The sequence below is a fragment of the Galeopterus variegatus genome, unplaced genomic scaffold, assembly GCF_000696425.1.
Source record: "Galeopterus variegatus unplaced genomic scaffold, G_variegatus-3.0.2 Scaffold6007, whole genome shotgun sequence".
In the NCBI taxonomy this organism is placed as follows: Eukaryota; Metazoa; Chordata; class Mammalia; order Dermoptera; family Cynocephalidae; genus Galeopterus; species Galeopterus variegatus.
The window spans coordinates 61121-84444 of NW_007732118.1; the positions used below are offsets into that span (position 1 = coordinate 61121).

The following is a 23324-nucleotide window of genomic DNA, read 5'->3' on the forward strand; positions in this document are numbered from 1 at the left end:
AGGATCCTTGGCAAGTTTTCTCTGAGCCTTTCCCACTTGTAAAATGGTAAGAATACATCCTCAGGGTCATTTTGCAGATTATACTGGAGTATTTGGGAAAGCACTGGGCTCAATACATTGAAAAAACCTTTCTCATGCTAAGGGGTTGACTGGGGGGCCGGCTGGACACTGATGTTGCTTTGCTACTCTAAGTGCGGTCCAGGGACTAGAACACTGGGATAGCCTAGGAACTTGTTAGAAATTGATAATCTCGAGTGCCACTCCGGACCCACTCAATCAGCATCTGCATCTCCACAAGATCCCCAGTGATTCATAAAGTTTGACAGGACCTGAAATTCTGCATTTCTAACAAGGCTCATGTGGGTAGCAGTAACTTAGATGAGAAACTGAGAAAGGGTGGGATGTTGATGACATACTGGCAAGGATGGGTTTGCAAATGATTTGGGTTTTCCCAGTGTTTGCTGCATCCAGATAACAGTGACTTCCTCTTGGCATGAAATTGAACTCCAGTGGGAACTTGCTCCAGCACAGACGAGCCAAACCACTAATCTGAATAAATAAGCATCAATTTTATTGAATCATGAATAATTTAAGACTGGTACAATCATCAGCTTTATTCTCTATGATGTGGGGCATGATCTCCAGCCGATCATTGGCAAATCCAAAAACCTCATGACAAATGAAAATTAAATAGGGCGGGAGGAAAGGAGGAAGCAGGGGGAAGATGGAAACATACCGTACACAAAATACTCAATTCCTAGTTTTCTCTTTAAAAATGGCTAGAAAAAATTCATCAAAATGCAGCACTTTGATCAATTATTTACAATTTCTATGTTACAATGAGAAAATGTACATCTTATAGAACATATTTCATAAACCGCTCCACTGGAAACAACTAGATCAAAACAGCAAACCTCCCATTTAATATCCACAAAGTTGGATTATTTTTCCTTTTGAAGTAGATTCGCTACTATCCAATTTGAATACATTGGATTCAAAGTTTGAATTTTGAAGTTTAAGCATCAAACAATAAAATTAAAAATGTCCCTTAGATACAACAAAGGTCTAGGCAAGTCTTGTTCCTTGTCCCGCCCCCACCCCTTTCCCAACCTTAAATTAAAAGGTATTCCCATCTCATTTATGGCCTGTAGAATTCTTGGCGGTTTGGGAAGAAAACTTTTGGCTTCCATTGGTAACTCAACATAAATGTTGCATAGAATTTCATACATTTCAAAATTAGCCTAACTGTAGAAAAAGGCAAAATGGAAGCATTTTAGACAGAGCCCTAAATGAGTACAAAGTCACTTTGTCAAAGGTGAGTGACACTAAAGTAAAAATATGATCAAAATGAGAAACGTGCATATTAGACAACCCTGCTTCCCGAAATTTTAGGAAGGACACTGAGTTGTGAATCCCACAAGGGCTACGCTATTTCAAGTCACTGTTCACCCATCAGGCAGCACCAGGAACAGAGGTCTCAGTTCTGAGCCTGGGCCCAGTGTGGGAGGGAAGTCTGTGGGAGAGGCGAGAAGAGAGAGAGACGGGAGGGTGTCGTTTTAAAAAAAAAAAGTTTCAAACAATATTGGCAGCAGGTGTCTACTCACAAGGTGACTGGGAAAACTGCCCACGAGGAGAAGTCAAATTTACCTTCTCCCAAATTCACAGTATGAGAGTGTAAGGTCATTGCTGGGAGATAAACTGTCTGAGAAGGGCCACCCTTCAGGTTTACCAGAAGGCTCAGGGTTTGGCCCACCTGGTCACAGGCTAAATATATGGTTTAAAAGTTTTAATAAAAACAATAGAGTAAGACACACTCACACCCAGACGACTAAGGAAAGCTAAGTGGACAGAGTCTGAGTTTACTGAGATTAAAAAGCAGGGACAGTGTTGAAAGGTTTTCTATTCACCAGTTAGTGGGGCACATTCCCCTTTTCTTTTCACAAAAGAAGAAAATGGTGTCAATTCCATGTGAAATGAGCAGTTTTAGGTCAAGCTCTTATAGTAAGAAAATAAGGAAAAAATGCCAAGAGATAAACCTTCGGAAATAGAAATGCTAAAGATGGAATAAAAACCCTGATCATTAACAAAGACACCCTCACTGGGGTCCGATAGAGATTCTCTTTATAAAACAGAAATAAACAACTTGAAGATTTACCACACTCTGTAAAGACTAAAGATGGAATAAAAACCCTGATCATTAACAAAGACACCCTCACTGGGGTCCGATAGAGAGTCTCTTTATAAAACAGAAATAAACAACTTGAAGATTTACCACACTCTGTAAAGAAAATACCAGTATGTTGAAAACATAGCTGACTGGATTTCTACTAGGGCATGTACCAGCAATGTCATGTAGACTTGGAGGAAACTTTGCCTTTTCCTGCATAAGACAGATCACTGTCCAGTCAGGTTGTTAGCTGGAGACTGATAAAAACCTAAGACATGGATTTTTTTTTCCTTTTTCTTTATCCCATGGTCACATATCCACACAAATGAGTCTTTTGGATGAGAAAAGTCACAGCAACGTGAATCTTCTAATGAATAGATGACTTTTTAGCCCTGTTTGCTTTGATGGGGAAAACAAAACTACAAACCCGAGGCAGGCAGGCAGGCCACTCAGGTAAACGAACACAGAGAATACAAAACCAGTAAGGCATCACTTTGGGAAGGTCAGCACCGAAGAAGTCAGGCCAGGCTCGTCAGGATGAAGACCGGGCCAGGGCTTCTGGGCGGGGGCGACTGCCCCCTCCTTGTTGAGCTGCGTCACGTTGGTTCTGAGGAAAGTGCAAGTCTTTTGCAAGGTGACCTCACCCCACCTGAAGTTGGGGCTGGGACGCTTGAGGGGTCGATGTGCGTGCTAAACCCTCAAGGATGAGAAGGAAAGGCAAGGTCCATGGCTCTCCCATGCACTGAGGACCGGGTCCTCACCCACTGGAAAGGACACCCCTGGCCCCAGCAGGAGGAGGTGAACGCATAGAACTGTGAGGATGGACAAAGAAAAATCAAAACTGAGCACGACTCAACTCCTGTGGTTCTCACTTTCACCAAAGGATTGACTCTGACCAAGGAGGGAAGGAGAAAAATCTTCAAAACCAAGACAGAAAGGGAGAAACTCAACCTCATTTTAAAGGGGTATCAGTTCTCCAAAGTAGAATAATTCTCACTCTACACAGTGTTTGCTGAAAAAAAAACCCGATTCATTTACATGTAAGGAAACAGACATGTGCTGTTCCGCACCGCTCGCCACACCTGCTCACTCTCATGCTCGCTCCACTCGCTCTCATGAATTCATCAGAGGCTGATGAACCTCAAAGGGGTGGATGAATGGGAACAGGCAAAATACCTCTTGGGTAAGGAGAGCACCATTAAAAAAAAAAAAAAAAAGAAAGACGCACCATTTATTTTCTGCGAAGGTTTCCCTGTGTCGTAGCTCTGTAGCGTGTTGAAGGTGACCAAAGCAAGTGCCCCAGTTAGCACCGTTCTGTGTGTGGCCGGCTGGGTAAGGGGCAGGTTGGCTGTGGGGGCCTGGCGGTGAGACCCAGTCTGGAGGGTCCGTGCTGAGGGCAAGCCACGCTGCCTATGTTTCCAACTCTGCTCTAGTCTTTTCTGTCTTTTGGCAGCTTATGGCAGGATGCTGTTTAGTTTTAGAGCTTTGCATGGGTTCTCTTTATTTTTTCTCTTTTCATTTCAACGGTGATGATCCTTTCCCGAGAAGTATCTTCAGTGTCTTAGGGAGGTCACAGCAACAAGGCAAAACAATAATTAAGGTAAAACAGAAGTAGTGCGGTTCTCACTGTGGAAGGAAGCGGTCCCCAGGTGGCTGGCCCAGGGTGCCTGCACCCAGGTCGAGGTGGAAGGATGAGGGGTCTTGGTGTTCCTGCAACACTAAAGCTGCAGCTGGGGGCTGGCTCAGGAAGTCATCTTCAGGATCATGTGGTGGATGCAGGTGGAATGGGGGTAGGAGAGAAGGTGGACTGGCTTCATGGCCAGGCTGTCACAGAGTAGATTCCAAGGATGAGTCTAGTATATCATCGTGGTGGCTGTTGCTGTTGGAGTCGCTGTCATAGCTCTGGGGGCTGGAGTAGTTGGCTGCTTCCTGCAGCCTCATCAGCATGTTCATCTGGAGAAAGAACGGAGAAGCATGAGAAGCTTTCAGGGTAGTCAGCCGCCCATCCTGGCCTCTTAGAAGCTCATGCCACCTCCTTTAGACCCAACCTGGGATTGTAGCCCACAACGGAGGCAGTGGACAAGGGCATGGTCTCTGGGCCACGCTTCCAGGGGTCAAATCCCAGCTCTGCCACTTATTAGCTGCATGACCTTAGATAAGTTACTTAACTTCTTTGTGTTTGTTTCTTGATTGATCAAATATGACTAATAATAGTAATTGTCCTATAATGTTATGGTGTGGATTGAGTTAATATGTATAGAGCAGTGAAAACAAAATAGAAATTCCCCTATAAATATCATATTTATTTTTTATTTGGGAGGGGCACACCTTACCCAGGCATAGCTCTAGGCCTGGGTAAAGATGCTGGTCAAATGCCCCTGCTCCTGGAACATGGGCATTGGCTTTGCTGATGTCTGCAGCACATGGAGTCCCCTTTGATGGGCATCAAGTCCACCTGTACTCCTGGCTCTGGCCAGAGGTCAGCCTGCAGCTGACGGTGCTCCAACCCCTGTCAAAGCTTTGGAGGGGAGAGAGATCACCAGTAGAGCAGAGCCTCAGAGTGCAGAGAGGCCTGGATTACGATTTGGGAATCTTTGGATAAATAACCTAAAGCACCTGAGCCACCAGTTCCTCATCGGCAGAATGGGGAGAAGAGCATCTCCTATCTTACAGTGGTGAAGTAGGGAATAAAATGACATGAAATCCTCAGAAGAGAGGCTGGTCTGACACACAGTTAAGTGCTTAATAAATGTGATCTGTTGTCATCATCTAACCTAAAGAGTTTAGAGACAGTGTTCTTTAAGATTCAAGGATTCATGTAAATTCCTGGTTTATATTCTATTGGTCATTTGTTTGGGAGTGGAAAGGGGAAACTATAAGCTGCTTTTATTTTATTTATAACTATAAATTGTGTTTGTGTATTTTATATTTTATATAGCAAGTAAGTTAGGAAGACAGGGCCTCTTTGAGCTAAGGCTGAGATGTGGTGCAGCTGAGCCTGAAATCCAGCTGCTTCCTGGCCAGCTGCCCTTCAAGGTGCTTTGCAGAGTCTCCCTGGATGAGCCAGGCCACAGAAGCACCATGACCTGGTGCCCATCTGCACAGCCATATCCAGGGAACAGATGAAATTGAAGTACAATGGACAATCCTTGGCAGTGAGATTATTTATTCACTCATCAAACATTCTGGTGTTTCCATAGTATATGGTTCTGGAACGAAAACAAGGAAGTCCGTTCTCATGAAGGTCTCAGTCTCATGAAGCAGAGATGTTAGTAAATAAGGAAGCTATTATAATACAGACTCGTTGCCCTGGACAGAGAGAACAAGACTGGGAGAAATACCAAATATCTAACTTGGTAGACAGGGGTGGCTGGATCGGCACAGCTCATTTCTGGGGGCCTAAGGCTGAAATTCTGTGTAACTGTTCCAAGAACCCAGGTCCTATCTAAGAGCTTTCTGTGTTCAACCAGCGATACAAGTATTACTGCCTATGAAAATACTGTCTGGGGATGGGCTAGCCATTCTTTCCTCTACATAGCCTAAATTCTATTTTTATGTAAGTTAAGACCTCATGAACTTGCCCCCACAAAAAAACAGCCCCATGACTTTGGCTTTCAGCAATGGTAACATTAAAAATGGCTGTTTAAAGGATGTTTATTTCCTCTGTAAGACCATTGTCGTAAATACTGCAAACAAGCTTACACACATAAACAAAAGTAATTAAATCCTTTAAAAATAAAGTTCCCAGTAAAATCCTCAAAAGGACCACAGCTACCTCCCACCAATCAGCGGGATGGTAGACAACCCAAATCGCCTATTTTTATTTATTTTTTTATCTAGCAAATCAACTCATCCCTAGGATATCAGTTGTCTTTTAATCCTGCTACACCTCTTATGAATATTTTCTTTCATTAGGTAATGCAAATAATATTCTCAATTGTGTTTTTCTTTTCACCATAGCTGCAAAAGAAGCTGGGGGCTAAATTTAAGGCATGATAATAGTTATTTAACTATGGGAGATTTTGGTATATTTACTTCCTCATTTCACAGCACATTTGATCTGTTAGGTTTAATTTAGCAGCATGACTATGTATGGGTCTTATATTGGTAGAGGGCACTATATGAGGGTACCGCAAAAAGTTCATGGAAAAACAATTGAAAGATAATACAAATCTTTCTAGAACTTTCTGAAGTGCTCTTGTACAACTGATTAGAAGTGCAGTTGTCACTGGCCCAGGTGCTTCTTCTTAAAGGGCTTTTATTGCTTTAGCAATGGCAGAGTAAATAAAAAGCTGAAGCAGCATTAAAGACTTCATTCATCTCGCTGGACATGGGAACCCTTGCCCTCCATGAATCCCTCCTGCCCTCAAACCTCTCCCTGCCTGTGCTCCTGATCATTTGGCTTGGGCTTCTCATCTTTAGCACTCTCTTCCTCTGCTTAGTTATTTGTGAGAGAGATCAAGGCAACAGGATAGTACACGATAAAGGTGGCATCTCAAATCAGGGGCAAAAAGTAGTGTAGAGACATAAGTACAGGGACATTTAGGGGGGAAATCAAATTCATAACCATTTCTCTTATACTAGAAAAAGTTCCAGAGGGGTTAAAGGCTTTAGTGAAAAACTAAAATCTTGGAAGAACATATTGGCAAAAATGCCCCTAATCTTGGGGTGGCTCCGGCCTTCCAAAGCAAGGCCGTGATTAGACACCTTCATATTTCCAGAGTGCCTTACATCAATGCCCAATATACACTAAGTGTTCAATGAATGCTGCTTTGGGAACTGAGAACTCACCAGTGGGTCTCCTTCAGCATCACTGGGGGGCACCTGCTTGCTTGTTGACCCCTCCCGAGGCATGGAGTAGCCATCAAAGCCAACATCTTCAGGCCGTAGCTGCAGCAATGGAGGCCACTCGTGCTGCTGTGGGCTGGCTGCCCATGGATACGTGTCCATCACCCACTTGGCAGGATCCTCCCAGGGGGCGCGCCTTCCATAGAGCTAAAAACAGGCAAAGAAGGAACAGTTGGGAAGTGGGCCAAGACCTCTTTTGCAGCCCTGATTTTGCAGCTTTCTGGAAAACTCCTAAAATGCAGTATTATGTCTCCCCTAATGAAGTAATAACACTTCCAGAGTTCTATCCTAAGGAAGTCATCCAAGATGCAAACAGCGGAAGTGGGCCAAGACCTCTTTTGCAGCCCTGATTTTGCAGCTTTCTGGAAAACTCCTAAAACGCAGCATTATGTCTCCCCTAATGAAGTAATAACACTTCCAGAGTTCTATCCTAAGGAAGTCATCCAAGATGCAAACAGCTCAACTCATAACTTAGAGCATGGGCTTTGGAGTCAGGTTGACCTGGGTTCATATCCTAGCTCTGCCACTGACTCACTGTGTAACCCCAAAGTCTAAGACGTGGTGATCCAATTTGAAAAACTGGCTCTGGGGAAAAAAACTCAAAAACCTGATTTGAAACATTTGCCAATTTCTAAGGTATTAATACTCCCACCATGGTTGATTTCATACTACCCATGATGTTACTGAATGTGGAGTTGGAAAGAGGTGCTACCAGCTTCCATGAGCGAGCTCTAGTACCCCATTCAGCGCACCCATCCTAATACCTCTTAAGAGTACTGGCTGCTGGGCATCAGCACTGAAGGCAGAGGTCACAAACCACCCTAGTTCTAGAAAACTCTATTTCTTGAGGTGGGTCTGACTCTCAGAGCCCCTCTATGGAAGCACCACTTTCAAAACAGCTAATTGCTAACAGAGGTGTATTGGGTAACGGAATTATGAGTGCTTTTCCCCCATCAAATATTTCTCAAAATTGTCCATAATAACTAACTTTCTCTTAAAACTGTATTATCACTTAATTTAGAATAAGACCAACACCATGCCTCTAAGCTCCTTATGTCTTAGTATATAATGACAAAATGATTTTAGTGACTATTACCGGCAATTTCAAGAAACATATACATTCTTTAAAGAACAAAAACCTAGGCTGGGCCACTTCCCGAGGTGAGGCTCTGTATATCACGTAGCTAGCTGTAGTCTTTATGCCTTTTCTCTTTACCACCACTACCACATCTTACAGCTTACTATGCGCCAGGTACCATAAGAAGCACTTTATAAACATCTTGTTAAACGACTGTGTGACTCCAAAAGGAAGTATTACCATCGTGTTTACAAATGAGGAGACAGGTCCAGGAAGGAGAGGAGCCAGAATTGGAAACCAAGTCTGTCCAATTCCATAGACCAGTGATATCGAGCAGATGGAATAGGTTGTGCTCACCCAGGGCAGTGCCATCTAAAGGCAGCCCCTCTAGGAAGTACAGTGTCTAAAGACTCCTGAACCACGTGGCTGCAGTGGGGCTCCAGGGTGAAATAACTTCTGGGCCACAGCTTGTCTGTTCCCTCTGCCCTCCTGGTAATCTTCTAGATGATAGGGGAAAGACAGCGGTGCTACAGTAGAACAGAGCTGAGCTCTGAATTAACAAGACCTTCTCTTTTCTGAGTCATAGGCCACATCAGCTGGAAGGAGACGGGGCCACCTAGCCCCACCCTTTAGTTACCAGACGGGGAAATTGGGGCCTGGAGAGGACAGCCAGTTGTGAAAGGATAGGGAGCTGAGCTGGATTCAAACCTAGGACACCAGCTTCCTTGTCTGGGCCTTTCCTTCTCCACCCCTCCTGACCGACTCCATTTCGAACCACAAGACTCAGCCAGATCTGAAGCAGTGAGATGCAGCACAGGCTGTGCACTAGCCATTGGCAGGGCAACCTGGGTGGGGCTCACTGTCCCCTCCGTGGTGTCCCCTCTCTCATGATCCCTGGAGCCACCTGGGCCCTTTGCATATGATTTCCATTCGGGAAGCCGCCCACCTTGCCCCCATCTCAGCCGGGCCCATTTCTCTGCATTAGTGCACCTCTTTCTCCTCTCAGGACACAGCCTCCTATGACCTCATCGCTTTCACAGATGCCAGCACCCCTCCCATCTAACACTGTGGCCTACCCTGTTCAAAGTCTTTCTTAACCCCGGGAAGCGGTGAGTCTCAAGCCTGGGAATCTGGTCTGGCACTCCACAGTCTGAGCAGGAAGGGATCGTGCGAGGGGGCATGTATTGGTGGGTACATACACATGCGCATCAGGGCAGGAGAGCCCCTAAAAGCAGCTGGGGAGATTTAGAGCAGAAGAGAGTAGCTTCAGATTAGAATGTTCCTGTAGTGTTCAGAAGCTTCTCCGTCCGAGGGCTGTCTTTCCCAAGCCAAAATTCACATATGTGAGGCTGAAGCAAACCCTCATGGTAGACAGATAACATTCTGTCTCCATCCTCCAGTCTGGATGAGGGGACGCTCAGGGCTGCCGAATCACTGGGGCTGGAAATGTCAGAGCTCATCAAGTCCTCGGAGATCATTTGGCTCAGCATGTTGCAAACACTTGCTCCTCATCCCTGGCCCCCAGAACAGGAGTGGTTTGAGGATATTTTGGGCTTCACAGAAACCAGCCTGAAAAAACACTCTTCTAGTCCAAACTTTTCAATTTACAGGTGGGGATCCAGAGGCCTAGAGATGTGAGACTTGCCCAGGGTCTCAGAGCAGGTTGGGAAATCTGACAAATGGCCCCCTGCTCACCGCTCCACTGTTCCCATTCCCCACAGGCACCAGGCCTGCCCTGGGCATGGAGGTCTTTTGAGTTATCCTGTAGATTTTAAGATGCTTTGGCAAGTGTTTCAAACTCCAAAGGGGAACAGGACTAGGGACTGAGTCATAAGACAAATGCACATTGGGCACATGTTAACATCATCTGCAAGAACAGAAAATATTTTTACAAGTCTCCCCACTTGCCTCTGGACATGTTCAAATCAAGGTGATGAATGGCTGGGTAAGTACCGTGGCAAGCAAAGGAAGTATCATAAAGCTCCTTGGCTCCACTGCAGAGCCCTGAGGGCAGCAGCAGAGACAGTCGGATGGACAGACAGACAGAACACTCACTCTCCTCAAGGCAGGGAAGGAGCTTGGCGTCCCCACTGGGTCAGGAAGAATGAGACAGGATAACAGGGAGCCAAGATACGGGAAATTAAACCTGGGCCACTGTGTGCCTTCTGACTCTGGGAGCACATGTATATCACATAAAGAGGCATCAAAGCACACATTCAGGAAGTATCTCCATGCAGATGCAGATGCAGACACACACACACACACACTCCCCTCTAATCCTACCAGGAAAAGATGCCAGAGCCTAAACTTACAAAGCCAACTGATATCCACTAGGGGGCAATACCACATTTCCTCCCGGCCTGGGCGTGCCTGTTGGAGGAGCTGTCTGGAAGCCGTCCTTAAAGCCTGGTTACATAGATCTCTTTATGTTCCACTGAGGTCACAATCCATGGGCAGTCCTGTCAGAATCCATTCTAGGGACTCCCCTGTCCTTTTCTCAGTGTATAACCTTGGCCAAGGGCTTAATTGCTCTGAAATCTGCTCACCTGGGTTAGATGAGGAGCCAGTGACCCTTAGTATAGTGCCCAGTACATAGTAAACATGGACTCAAAGTCACACAAAGGACAGCAGGGAATTTCATTTTTTTAAATAAAGGAATCCTTTCATCAAATGAAATCATATGTAGAACTACACTACATAAAACACAATACTTCGTTCCCTGAACCATCTGAGGCTTCTCTTGTCTTGATGGAATTATGGGGGTCCTCAGGACAGCCTGAAAATCATGGCAGTAGCCAAGGAGTCGTAAGCCCTCGGCTCTAACGCTCACTCTATCGAACCCTGCTGAGTGAACTTGGTAAGAAACTTCTGTGAGCCTTGGTTTTCTTGTCTATTTAATAGTCATTGGGCTGTAGGAACTAAACATGCTTATGTGTGTCAGGCCCCTAATACAGTCCCTGGCCAGTAGCAGGCCCTCAATTAATGTTTTTATTAAAACATTCCCTCAAAACCAGAGCCATGAAGAATGCAGCAGATTTCCTCAAGAATTAGCAGATTCTGTGAGGTCTCATGGGCTCCTCAGGATGATGAGCTTGGTGGCTCTGGAGCCACTTGGTGGAATGCTACCTCCAGCCACCTCCCTCTCCTCCTCCCACACTCTAGAAAGATTGTCCTTCAGATGACCTCATGGCACAAAGAAGAGATGACTTTTCCTGCTTCACACTGAACTGGTGAGTCTCGTGAGACTGCAGCACATCTCTGCTCCCGATGCCAGATGGTCTGTTCCACAGCCATCCCCAAGTCCCTCCAATCTGCAGCCTCGCTTGCTCTTGGTGGGAAAGAGCCCCAATGCTCCTCTATGATAAATTCCATTGGCAACCTCTCCAAGATGGGCAAGGGAATTGAGGCCCCACCTTCACAGCCATGTCCAGAAAGCCTTTGTTTAAGTTTAGCTCCAAAGGAGCAGGCTTGGCACCACTGGTGACTGACAAGGGGCTTGCTGATGTGCAGCTCAAGCCTGGAGCACAGACAGGCTCCCCTCCTGGTTAGTGCCTCCTTGGGCATGGGAGGCCTTTATTCAGCAGAGCCCACGAGTTATTTCAAATGATTGAGGTCACTCCCCCTCCCTCACCAGGAGATATATTTGGAGCAAACAAGAAGCAAGTGGGAAAACTTAGAGGCGAGGCGGACACAGGAGCAAATGGTACACCTCCTCTGCCTAATTCTCTCTGCTTCTCTTGAGCAGTTTGGGTTTCAGAGAGGTGCTGGGCATACCACAGTCCCTAGAAGCCACTGATTGAGAATAGAGAGCCGTCTGAAATGACGCAGACTGCAAGGATCCAGCAGATGGGAGATGCTTCCATTTGACTAAGAAAATAGGGATGGTTGGTGGTTGTTTGAGTTTGTGGTTCTAACAAACCCATCAGATTAGAAACTAAATTATGGTCAATTTACGAAAGCTAGTGACTTTATCTATCTGGGGGGACTGCACTGCAAACATCTGAAATTGTTCATACCTTCTCTTATGAAAGCAACAATCAATAGAGCACTGCCAACTAATGATTTTGGGTTAGCCAAAGACTGCCTAATTTCTTGCTTCTTTCTGCCTTCACAATACATTTGTATTTCAACACGGCAGTTTGAATTTGCAGCATACAAGCTCCAGATCATGAAATACCAGTCACAAGAGGCATAACATCTTCCTTTTCAAGTTCTTTTTGTCCTGAATGACTCTGAAGACCATCATTGCTGCTGTTACAGATACAAAGCAGGTGAAAGCAGCTCAGACACTGACTGAAGCCATTACGTTGTACTGTCACACACATGTATGCAGGTACATACCGCTCCTGCACCTTCCACAAGCCTTCAACAGCATCTTGAGCCTCCCACTGCCCAGCACTGAGGAAACAAAGAAGTCCCTGGAAACCTGGCTGCAAAACTGGTTCCTGGATCATTCAGCTGTGCGTGATGCCTGCTAATTACTCAGTGTGAGTGCTTAAAGCCTACAGGACTTCCTAGGCTGCCTCCAAGAGCAACAATAAAACAGTCCCAAGCTCCAGTTTAATGGTAAGCCTCTAGGTTAAACCCTGGGCTGAGTGAGAAATGAAGAATCTGTGCTTTCCAGCTGCTGCTGGGCCCCCAAATCACCTTTGAGGGGTCCTGATGTCAGATAGTGAGTGCCATGGGGTCCGAGGGCTAAGAATATGGAACTCAACCCAGAAGGCATAGGATTCAAATCCCGGATTCTTTGAGTTTCACTTTTATGATCTGGGGCAAGTCACTTACTCTCTTTGAGCCTCAAAGAAAAAAAGAAAAAAAGAAAAAAATAATCTCTGTCTGAGTGTCAGGACTAATCCAGGGCTTGAATCACATAGCAGTTATGAGAATACTTTGCAAAGTGCTACACATGTATGGTTCCATTTCCTGCCCACTTACTATGCTGAGCACCTTATGGCCAAAATTTCATTTACTCCTTGCAACAACTCTGTGGCAGAATACTAGTAATATCCCCTTCTATCGATGAGGGCACTGAGGCCAGAGAGGCTAACCAACTTGCCTGGGGTCACTCAGCTAATAAGTGGCAGAGCCAGGATTTGCAGCTAAATGTTCTTACACTGTGCTAGGCTGATGACCTCACAGGTGAGAAACTGTCAGCTCATGTCAGTCAGATTCCTGTAGGAGGAGATAAGACAGCTCATCTGGTCACCAGGACAGTCCCCCTCAGCTTTGAGGAAGCCGGCAGGTGGTGTGCTGCTCACCTGGAGTCCTTCTCTGACAGCTTCCAGGAGATAGGGGATAATGGAGTAGTTCCACAAGTCGGTGAACCACACTCTCGAGCCATCCACGTCGATGGGGCACGACAGGAAGAGCCGGGGGCCTGGGGACGGCAATGAAAATACATCAGAGCTAACCCGGGGTCAGGGGGGTGGGGGGATGGTGAGCAGGAGAAGCTGTGGTCCGAGCATCCCTCACAGGAAGGACCCTGGGTTTCCTGAGCCATGGCAGCTGTGATGGTAGAAATACCAGCTGCTGGATGGGGGGCACAGAGCAGGACACTCTGACTCCCTATTCTCATCCCTGGGATCTCCTTGAGGAAATCATCCAAAAGACAGGAAAGGCTTTATGGAGAAGATGTCACTGTGGTATTATTAATCATGATTTTTAAAAATGGAAACACACTACGTGTCCAAGAGAACAGCAATGGTTAAGCAAATGAGGGCACGCCTGCATTTGATTACTTTGCTGCCTTTAAAAATAATTTAAAAAACTAAGTAGCAACATAGAATACTTATGAGACAGTATAAAGTGAAAGAAAACAGAACATACTGTATGTAGACTATGGACATAAAACACACATGTATGAACAAGGACAGAAAAAATAAGCTCAAATATAAATTATGATGTCAGGATGGTGGGATGATCAGTGGTCATTTTCTCTCTGTTCTAAATCTGTAACCTTCAGCAGTACTGCTAAAACTTTATTTTTAAAGCAAAGCAGTCCAAAGGGTAGTTTCAACTGGGCGGGGGGGAGCTCCGGGGTGGGGACTCTGCACTGAGCCGGCAGTTTCTGCATCAGCCCGGCTGGACACATCTCTCCTCTACAATCACTGGTGGTCTGGGGTCCATCTCGATCTGGCCTTGTCCCTCTGCCCCCCTGCTCTATCTCCATGGACAGCCCAGTGTCCAGCAGACTGCTCACAAAGCACTGTCCAGGCCAGGGCCCAGAGGACAGCCATCTAAGGAAGCCAGTAATGCACAGGCTTCGCCTCCCTGCTGGCCAGCCCCTCCTCTCCCTCCTGGCCTCCCACCTACCGATGGTGACATCCGAGGAGCTGTGAGCCTCCAAGAAGCGGTTGAGGTGATGCCAGACCTTGGGGATCCAGTCGATGATTTTTACCAGCTCCACATTCCGCACCCGCCCACTGATCTCCGTTTCCATGAGCTTCCTCCTCAGGTACCGGCCAAGGAAACCCTTCACGGGCTCTGTGTGGTTGGCACAAAGCACCCACCTGGGGGAGGTCAGAAATGCTCTTCAAGATGATGAAGGTGATAAAATTGATGGCTGACCTCAAGAACCAAACCATTTTAGAAATGGAAGGTATACATGCTAATTCTAAAATAGGACTCACCATGCACCAAACACAGCTCTAAACATTGTATATGTGGATTAATTCACAATTCCTCAGGGCAACCCTATGACGTAGACAATACCACCATTCCCATTTTACAGGTAGAAATGCTGAGGTGCAGGCGAATTATGTAATTTGTTCAGGATCACACAGCTAGTTAATAGAAGATCTAAAGTTAGAACTAAGATAGGCTGACTCCAGAAGTATGAGCTCTAACCACAGAGATATATTGCCTCCCGTGTTTGGTGTCAGGCTCGGTACTGGGCTATGAAGCTATAATAATGACACAGATGCAGTCCCTGGTCCCCAGGAGCTCACAGTCTAGTGGACAAGGCAGACAAGCAAACAAAGAAATGAGACACGATGAGGCCTAGGGGAATCAGGGAAGGCTCCTCTGAGGAGAGTCTGGGCTGGAACTGGACGGATGGTGGAAGAGCAACATAAGGAAAAGCAGTATGTGTGTGTATTGAACAACATGCTGTACCCCACAAATATGTACAAATAAGTGTTGTTAAAATAAAAAAAATGGAAAGCAGAAGTGGGCGCTGGGGTGCAGGTAGACAGCATGCTGCATCTGCAAAGGCATGGGAAACAGCGTGGGATATTTGGGGAAACTAGCAGAGGTTCAGTGTAGTTTGGACTTGGCCTGCCAATTCAGTCCGCAGGCAATGGGAAGCCACTGAAGGACCTGAAGTGTGAGGCCCCTATAGTCAGGTCTGCATTCTAGAATGCTCTCACTCTGCCTGCAGGGGGCCAAGCTGCAGGCAGGCACGCTAGTTAGGAAATGATTGCAATAATACACTGGGAGATGAGGTGGTAGCGACAGGGGGCAGGAGGAGGAAGACGGGCTTGAGGGACATTTGGGAGAAAGCATGGACAGGACTGGGACAGTCTGGATGCAGAGGTGAGCCATTCTCTCAGTGGCCTGGAAGAGCTGACATGTCTCTGAAAATTACAATTCAGATCCACTTGTAATAGATCTCCCTCAGAGATGCCTGCAGAGCGGCCAGTGACAACGAGCCAGGGAGCCCCAGCCCAGGAGATCCAGGGTCAGCTGAGAGTCAGGGCAGAGGGTGTGCAGCTATGCCAAGGTGAGCAGCAACACAACCTAGCATGACAGAGCTGAACTGTCCTCCCCACACCCTGGCCACGAGAGACACCCAGTATGTGCTGGCATAGCAGGGAGGGGCACACAGGGATTCACAGCAGCTAGAACTCAAGGCCCATGACCCAGCTATGTGGGGGCATTCATAAGTAAGAGCTGTCAGGGCTCCTGCTCACTTGGGACAGACAGACAGACACATCATTGGTGATGTACAGGGGTGGCCTACAACTGGTCCAGAGCTGCCACCCTGACCTGCCATACCAGGACTAAGTATCAGAGAGACCTGGGTTCAAGTTTCAGCTCTGCCACTGACTGGCTGTATGACCTTACACAAGTCATTTAATTCTCAAAGCCTCAGTTTCCCCACTTGTAAGTGGAGAATGATAAATTTAACTACCTGAAGTGGAAGTGAGAATTAAATAAGCTGAGAAAAATGCTTAACACAATGCCCAGCATATAACAGATATTCAGAAGAGGCTTTTCTACTCACCCTTTCTTGCATTCCTTCTTTTTGATTTCATCATTAAACTCAACAAGAGAAGTGGTACCTTACCTGAAGTTATGATGAAGCTGCAGGTTGGGAGTAGAAGAGGTAGCCTGGTTCATTGTGCCAATGATGTAAGGGCTGTGGGGGAAGCAAAGGAAAAGAAAGCTCGTGAGTAAAAGCCAAGCTAGAGGCCTGTGGTGCCTGTGTGTCCGGGCAGATGTAAGGCCAGCTCCTGTCTTCCCCACCCGACTTGTGTGCTGCTTCAGAACCACGCTGCCCCAGGCCGCATGTGTGCACGGCTCCCATTAGATGGCGGCACACCCTCACTGGGCTAGGAGGGCTGGAGCCCGCCTTTACCATTTGTGGTACTTGCAGTTGAGCAGCCCGTTGAAGATCTCGCCCAGAGAGCTGACATGATGCAGATTGTCCAGGATGATGACCAGGGGCATGTCCACAGCGTTGTTCTCACTGTTGCACTGATCGGCCAGGTTGGACAGGTACTGGCGCAGTTCCTATTGTGGGCAGGCCAGGATGGCGGGAGAGAACGAGTTGGTGAATGCACCCCGATGAAGATGCATTAACTCAGGGCCTTCACTTCATCCAGGCCAGTGTAGGTGGAAAGGCCCTGCATGGTACTGTGCTATGAACTTCTTCTGAGTACCTGCCTGTTGCAGGGCATTGGTCTGGTGCTCAAGGATGCGAGTAAGGCCTGGGACTGCCTTCTGGCGTTCACTAGATAACTGAAAATGTTGAGCCCAGGGCAAGAGCACAGCACCATGGAGTTGCACAGGCATGATTTTTATCCCTGCTCTACCACTTCTCTAGAAATGTTGTCACTTTTGTTGATATTTCCTATTATGCCAACCTCCCAGTAGGCTCCAGACAGCAGGTGCCTTATACATTTCTGTACCTCCATTGCACCTGCCTGAGAGCAGTGTACACAGAAGTCCTCGATAAATTATTGCAGCAGAGGACCCAGACACACACACGCGTGCACACACGCACACAAGTAATGCTGATTAGTGATGTGGAGATAATCCACAGCACTGGGGGAGATGAGTCCACATGCACAAGGGACCTAAGAAGGTCCCACTGAAAGGGCAGGCTTTGAATTTAACCTTGAGGAATGAAAGGGTGGAGCATTGGCTCAGCTGGGACTAGAACTCAGCCCTGTGTGCCTGGGGCAAGGGATGCACATGTCAGAAAAGGAAGAGGAAGAATAATGCAATAGGGAAAGGCTGAAACAGTAAGTTAAGGACCTGCCAGCGAAGCCAGAATAACTGTCTGATATTATCATCATCATAATGACAGCTGGCATTGTCTAGACCCAGGCTAGGCTTAGGCTTTACACACATGAGCTTCTGTAGCCCCACAGTAACCCTATGATGTGGGGAGGTACTATGAGTATCCCCATTTTACAGATGGAGAAGTTGAGGCACAAAGTCAGGTGAGTGGCCTGAGACCACATAGGAGTGAGCAGTGGGGATAGGCTGAGACTCGGGTGCACGCCCAGTGTGTCTTCACCACACCAGCCTGGCCTGGATGCCTGTCTGGTTACTCTTTGAGGGTGGCATTTCCTTCACCTCCTGCAAGAACACACCCACCCTGGGCCTCCCTTTTATGTCAAAATGTGGGTTGCTAGCAATAAATAAAGCCTGACTTTTAAAGTTACTAGTTCTTTTAGTACCTCTTCCCCATGGGATATTGGCCCCAGGCACCTCACAAGGATAGGGCTCCTGGCTCCTCGAGACTTGAAACCTTCCCTCCCTTAAACAGGCCTGCAATGTTGATGAGCTGTGCTCTGTATGAGAGTGCCCTGTGAAGGCTGCATGCCTGCGGGGAGGCCTTTCCTAACTCACACAAAGGCTCTCAGTACAGGGGCTCTGAGCACTTCTCTCCTGTCCTGTCCCTATATCAAAACCACTTGAGGAATGGGTAGATGGTGCAGATTCCCAGCCCCACACAACCTGTTGAAACAGATTATCTATGAGTGAGGTCTAGGAATCTGCATCTTCAAGCACACCAGGTGATCTTAAGGTGGAGAAGCCATTGCCAATTCACCTTTGATTCTCCAGCCCCTTTCCACAGGGCCAGCTGTGTGTATTATCCATCAACCCTCACTTCATGCATGAATGAACAGTTCTGAGAAAACACTTCACAACCCCCAGCTGGGACCAAGTCGGTCTCCATCTAAACAGGTTTCCTGCTCTCACTGGGAAGCAGAATGGAACCTGACTACTGACTACAGGGCTCTAGAGTCCCAGGCTTCTGCTTGAGCTCCAGTTCTACCACTTAGTACCATCTGAGCAGTCTTAGGCATGTGGCCAATCTTCCCCCAAGCCTCTGTTTCCTCATCTGCAAAGTGGGGATAGTGCCCCACAAAGTACCCCGCTGAAGGTACTGCTGAGAGAAGGCCAGTGTGCTGGTCATGGGTCAGGCAGTCTGTAAAGGTGAGCTATCGTCGTCGTCCTTTTTGTTACTGCTGTTCCACAAAAGGTTTTATTTTGGAGAAAGAATAACAACTAGTGGGAACATGATAAATTCTTGGTAAATTGAAATGGGCATATCTGGGATGATCTTTAAGAACTACTAGCACTGAGCATTGTAAATGAACTAGATCGACTTAACCACAGAGGGAACGTCTTGCTGGAGGAAGTCAAGTCAAAGCCTCCCATTCTTCTAGCCCCACTCTGCACCCCCTTCACCTGGCTTTCAAGAACCGAAAAATGCTGCAGGCTCAGGATGGCCTCCTAACCTTGCTGGACTTATGGTCCACGTTGAAAGTGGCAATAACCCCATCCGTCAATTCCCGTCCCTCTCGAAGCACCATGTACTCTGACAGCCGGTTGGCAAGGTAGGTTTTCCCGGTGCCGCTGGGGCCGGAGAGAATGATCCGCCGGTGCTCTATCAGCAGGGAGACATAGCGCTGCAGGATGGGCTTGGGGATCAAGGACTCGAACACCAGTGAGTCCAGGCTATTTTCCGCGAGCCCTGCATTTGAGAGAGAAAGGAAGAGTTGAAGCTCTGTAGAAGGGTAGCTCTCTGTGCTTGCCTAACCGGGACTGCCAAGACCCGAGGTTATCCCTTTCATTGGCAGCCCCAGAGACCCCCTCCCCACTCGGGTACACCAAGGCTGGGAGTAAACTCCTGCTGCTCCAGGAAGTCACCTCCCTGTTTATCAGCACCATGAGCTCCTAGCTCCTGTCTCGACTAACGTTCCCAGATTCAGACTCACCTTTAAAATTTGAATACTCAGTCCTCATCTGTCCTCGGCAGATGTAAGGCTCTGGGCTCCGCTTGCTTGTCTGGCTTTACTAGACCTATGGTGTCTGCCCAAACCAAACCTGAGTCTTGTCCACCCATGTCTGCCATAACCCTGGGGTTGTCTCTTCATGCGCCAGGTGCCATTGCTACCCACACTTAATGTACCATGAAGGCAACACACTTTCATCTTTAACATGAGGAAAAACGCAAAGTGGGATCATTTGATTCTGGAACATGAATACTGGCAGACCTAGGCTGAAATACTACAGACTGAGACATTTGATCCTCACCAACACCAAGCAGAAACTTATCTTTCCCCTTTCCTACTGGGGACAGCTTCATTCATCAGGGTTGTTGGCTTTAAAAGAGTTATTTTCTTTATACCATCCCCAAGAGAAAATCCATCTAAAGTTAGCTGTCCAGAAACTTGGGTAATTTTGTTTAAAAATTCCATCAAGAAAATCAGTATATATAAGTGAAAAGTAAACTAAGGGGCATTTATTCTGTTTTATAATAGAATCTTCCTTCCACATAATTCTGTGCTGCAAGCAAATCCTCCCCTAATGCATTTATATGCTTGTTTCTAATCCTCCCCCAACCAAGAGTAACCCCAAAGTGCACTGACTGACCCAGAATGACCACGATGAAGGTCTGCAAATGTTTTATCTGCTGGGGACAGGCCTAAGATTTTCCTGCTACTGAGTTCAACATAGCCTACACCAGCTCAAACCTTGATGCAAAACATGGAGCTGAGAGTCTCTAATCTAAACTTAATATGGATCAGGCTCCACTGAGGGTGGTATGTTCCACCAGAGGCAGATAATCTTGTCACTGTTTCTACAGAGGTTTGGTCTGGTATGAGCAATACATCACCTCTTTTATCCCTCAGTGCTTGTAATGCCCACCTGTAAAACGAGCAAGTAGGCAATGCACGCTTGGCAGCATGGATGAAATGCAAGTTTAGCCCAGGACGTAAAGAGCTCTCTTTAAAGAGTTCTTGCCTTGGACCTAATACCCTTTCCTGCTTCCCCTCACAGTAGAGCTCTTCTTTCTCATGGCAAACTCATTCCAGGTGGTGCATGTGGAGCTGATTTAGCCCCTTCATCCACCCAAAGGGGTAGGCTTGTGACTGGGCTTGGTCAAAGTCTCACTCTAGCCATGATGACCAACTCAGTGATGGGCATTTGATTTGCTGTGGGACAGAGTCACCCCTAGGAACTTTCTGCCACACTTTTCCTGAAAGACCTCTTTCCTTCAGGTTCCTAAGCTAAAAGGATGAATTGGAGCTACCCCGGGCCATTTCATCAACCATGCACTGCAGAGGCCTCAAAAAAGAACCAAGCAGTGATGAGCAAAGCTGTGGCAGGCATGGCCCTGGTGATGCTGAGCATCTGGATCCAGCTGTGCTAGAGATGTACTTCTGGACTTCCCAGGAATGTGTGCCTATAAATTTCCTTTCTTGCTATGGCTACTTTTGAGTTGGTTCCTGTCACTTGTAGCCTAAAGGCACAATTGTGCAATTCTACTTGCCAGCAGGGAAGGCTGCATGAGGCTCGAGCAGTAGATACCACTTGTCCTCAGCAGAGTGAGATCTTAATTCCTGCTAATGACAAGTGGTGGAGTGCTTCTGGAAAATCTGCCAACCAGGAAATAACATGTGCATCAAACAACTCCAAAATTGCATTATTAAAACTGCAGTCAGGAAAGTAAGAAATGGGACAACACGAAGTATGAACCTAGTGCAGTGTTTATAAAAGTCTATTACTAGAATGGTTCATAAAATATAGGAAATAATGGGGTTTTGCAGTCAAACAAATTTGGAACAGATTGGATTAAACAGCCTTTTCAATGGCAGGAGTTAGGACATTAAAGAAGAGAGCCTTTAATATACCAGCTCATTCCTGTCCCCTGGCCCCCAAATCCAACTAGGGATAATGATGCAGTTTTCCAGATTGATTTGGCTGTAAAACTTTTTTTTTTTTTTCTACAGAGACCTTTGTGGGCCTAGAGTTGCATGAAGCACACTTTGGCCTGGGGCTTAACATCTCTGGGTGATGAGGCAATCGGAAGTTCCGGCACCATCCTGCGTGGGCAAGAGCTTCAGCAGTTTCATCAGGATGCACAGAGTGACTCCTCTGTAGCCTCTAGCAAGTCGTGGTTTCCCCATCTGTATAATAGGACCACGTCCAAGGCTTGCTGGCAAGAGTAATTCACTGGTATCGGTAGAGCCCCATTGCAACAGGGCTATTAAGATTCCATCATCTCAGAGTAATAAGGTTAATGGGGCCTTTTGTTATATAATTTCAGCAATAAACTAAAATTATTGTTTCTGACAGTGGTTGAAAAAGCCAAAGATGGTTCAGCTTGCTTAGGTAAGAGTAAATGTGGCGGAAGACAAAAAATTTAAAAAAACAACCCACATACATATGCACAAATAAAACTGTGGCCACAAGTTCCTATGCCAAGTTACAGAACAAAAACTGCAGTTCCTGAAAGCTCTGACCTCTGCAACCAGCCACATTACCTTTGACAGTCACAGAGATGGTGGTGTTTTCTCCAACCAGATAGCCGCAGGGCAGCAGCTCAGGAGTTTCGGAAGTGTTGCTACGCTTGATTTCCCCAATGCTATAGCCGAGAACACTGTCTGAATTCAGGCCTAGCTGACTCACTGGGTCAACGTGAATGATGTATTCCTGGAAAAAAATACAGTAAACACATCAAAGATGGGGCTAAAATCTGCCTGTGACTCATGTTTGCTTTGGGTGATTTATGACCATCATCTCTCTTTTCTCAGATGGTGTCTGAATTGAAATCGAGATGTGGAATGACGAGGAGAAGAGCTGACTTTCTATGCAGATAATGCCCTAGTATCATAGGCCTCTTAAAATACAGGATTTATTTGGTTAGGCTGGGGGAAAAAAAACAAACAAACCCCTAACAAGATTGTGAACGTTTAGTCTGGATGAACCAAGCACGAAAAAGCTAGTTCAGCTGAAGTCTTGAAGACATCAGGGCCTATGAATGGTACTGGAAAATTCATGAAAAAGTGATTTTGACAAGAAATCTCTCCACAACCCCTTCTTTTGGCTCAAAGACCAGACTGATGACAAAGAGAGCAAAACCTAGAACTAGTAGAAAAAAATCATCTCTGTATTTAATTTGAACAGTGTTCCTTCTTAGGTGAGTTATCAAAAGGTTTTAGGTCAGTGAACGTGGGCTATGAGATGGCCACATGATGACTTAGGTAGAGTTCCAATAACAGGCCTTGAGTGGTCTTATTTCTTCACTTACTCTGATGCCCCAGTGTCTGTTTTTAGCCCAAACTGTTGCCTTTCTAATCCAAGGATGTCCCCAACTGTCCGTCAGTAGAGAAAAGGTTTTGGCATAGGTAGTAGAACTAGTCTGTCCTAAGCCACTCATATTTCTTGCCACGTCACATTTCTACAGACTGGCCTGCCAAGATGGGGAACAATCTATTGTCAAAACACAAAATTTTCTCTGTATGAAGCCACCTAGATCTAGATGCTAGAAAGAGACTATGATGTATTAGTTAAGTCAGACCAACTCAACTAGACCAACATGGTCTACTTCTATAGCCATGACAGCAGGCAAGTGCCCCAACCCGAGCCTCACTTTTCTCGCCTTTAAATGGTAAAATAAGTGGCTTAGATGGTCTCTGGCACATACAAAAAGTGTGGGCTATCATTTTTTTGACTTCTTTTGTATCTCTGCCCATAGGGCTCTCT

The 23324-nt window shown here is 46.5% G+C and overlaps 1 protein-coding gene across 1 annotated transcript in view; it reads right to left on the reverse strand.

Annotated features, from left to right (window-relative positions):
* Positions 1-548: 548 nt before the first annotated feature.
* Positions 549-23324, reverse strand: part of NAV2 (neuron navigator 2) — a 68774-nt gene continuing 45998 nt past the window's right edge. The window contains exons 16-24 of the mRNA XM_008590338.1: positions 22103-22271; positions 19070-19305; positions 16672-16826; positions 16381-16452; positions 14406-14602; positions 13352-13470; positions 6959-7162; positions 2273-4120; positions 549-2155 (exon numbers count right to left, since the gene is read on the reverse strand). Coding sequence (XP_008588560.1) covers positions 3995-4120; positions 6959-7162; positions 13352-13470; positions 14406-14602; positions 16381-16452; positions 16672-16826; positions 19070-19305; positions 22103-22271 — 1278 coding nt within the window. The 3' untranslated portion in view covers positions 549-2155; positions 2273-3994. The remainder of the gene's footprint in view (positions 2156-2272; positions 4121-6958; positions 7163-13351; positions 13471-14405; positions 14603-16380; positions 16453-16671; positions 16827-19069; positions 19306-22102; positions 22272-23324) is intronic.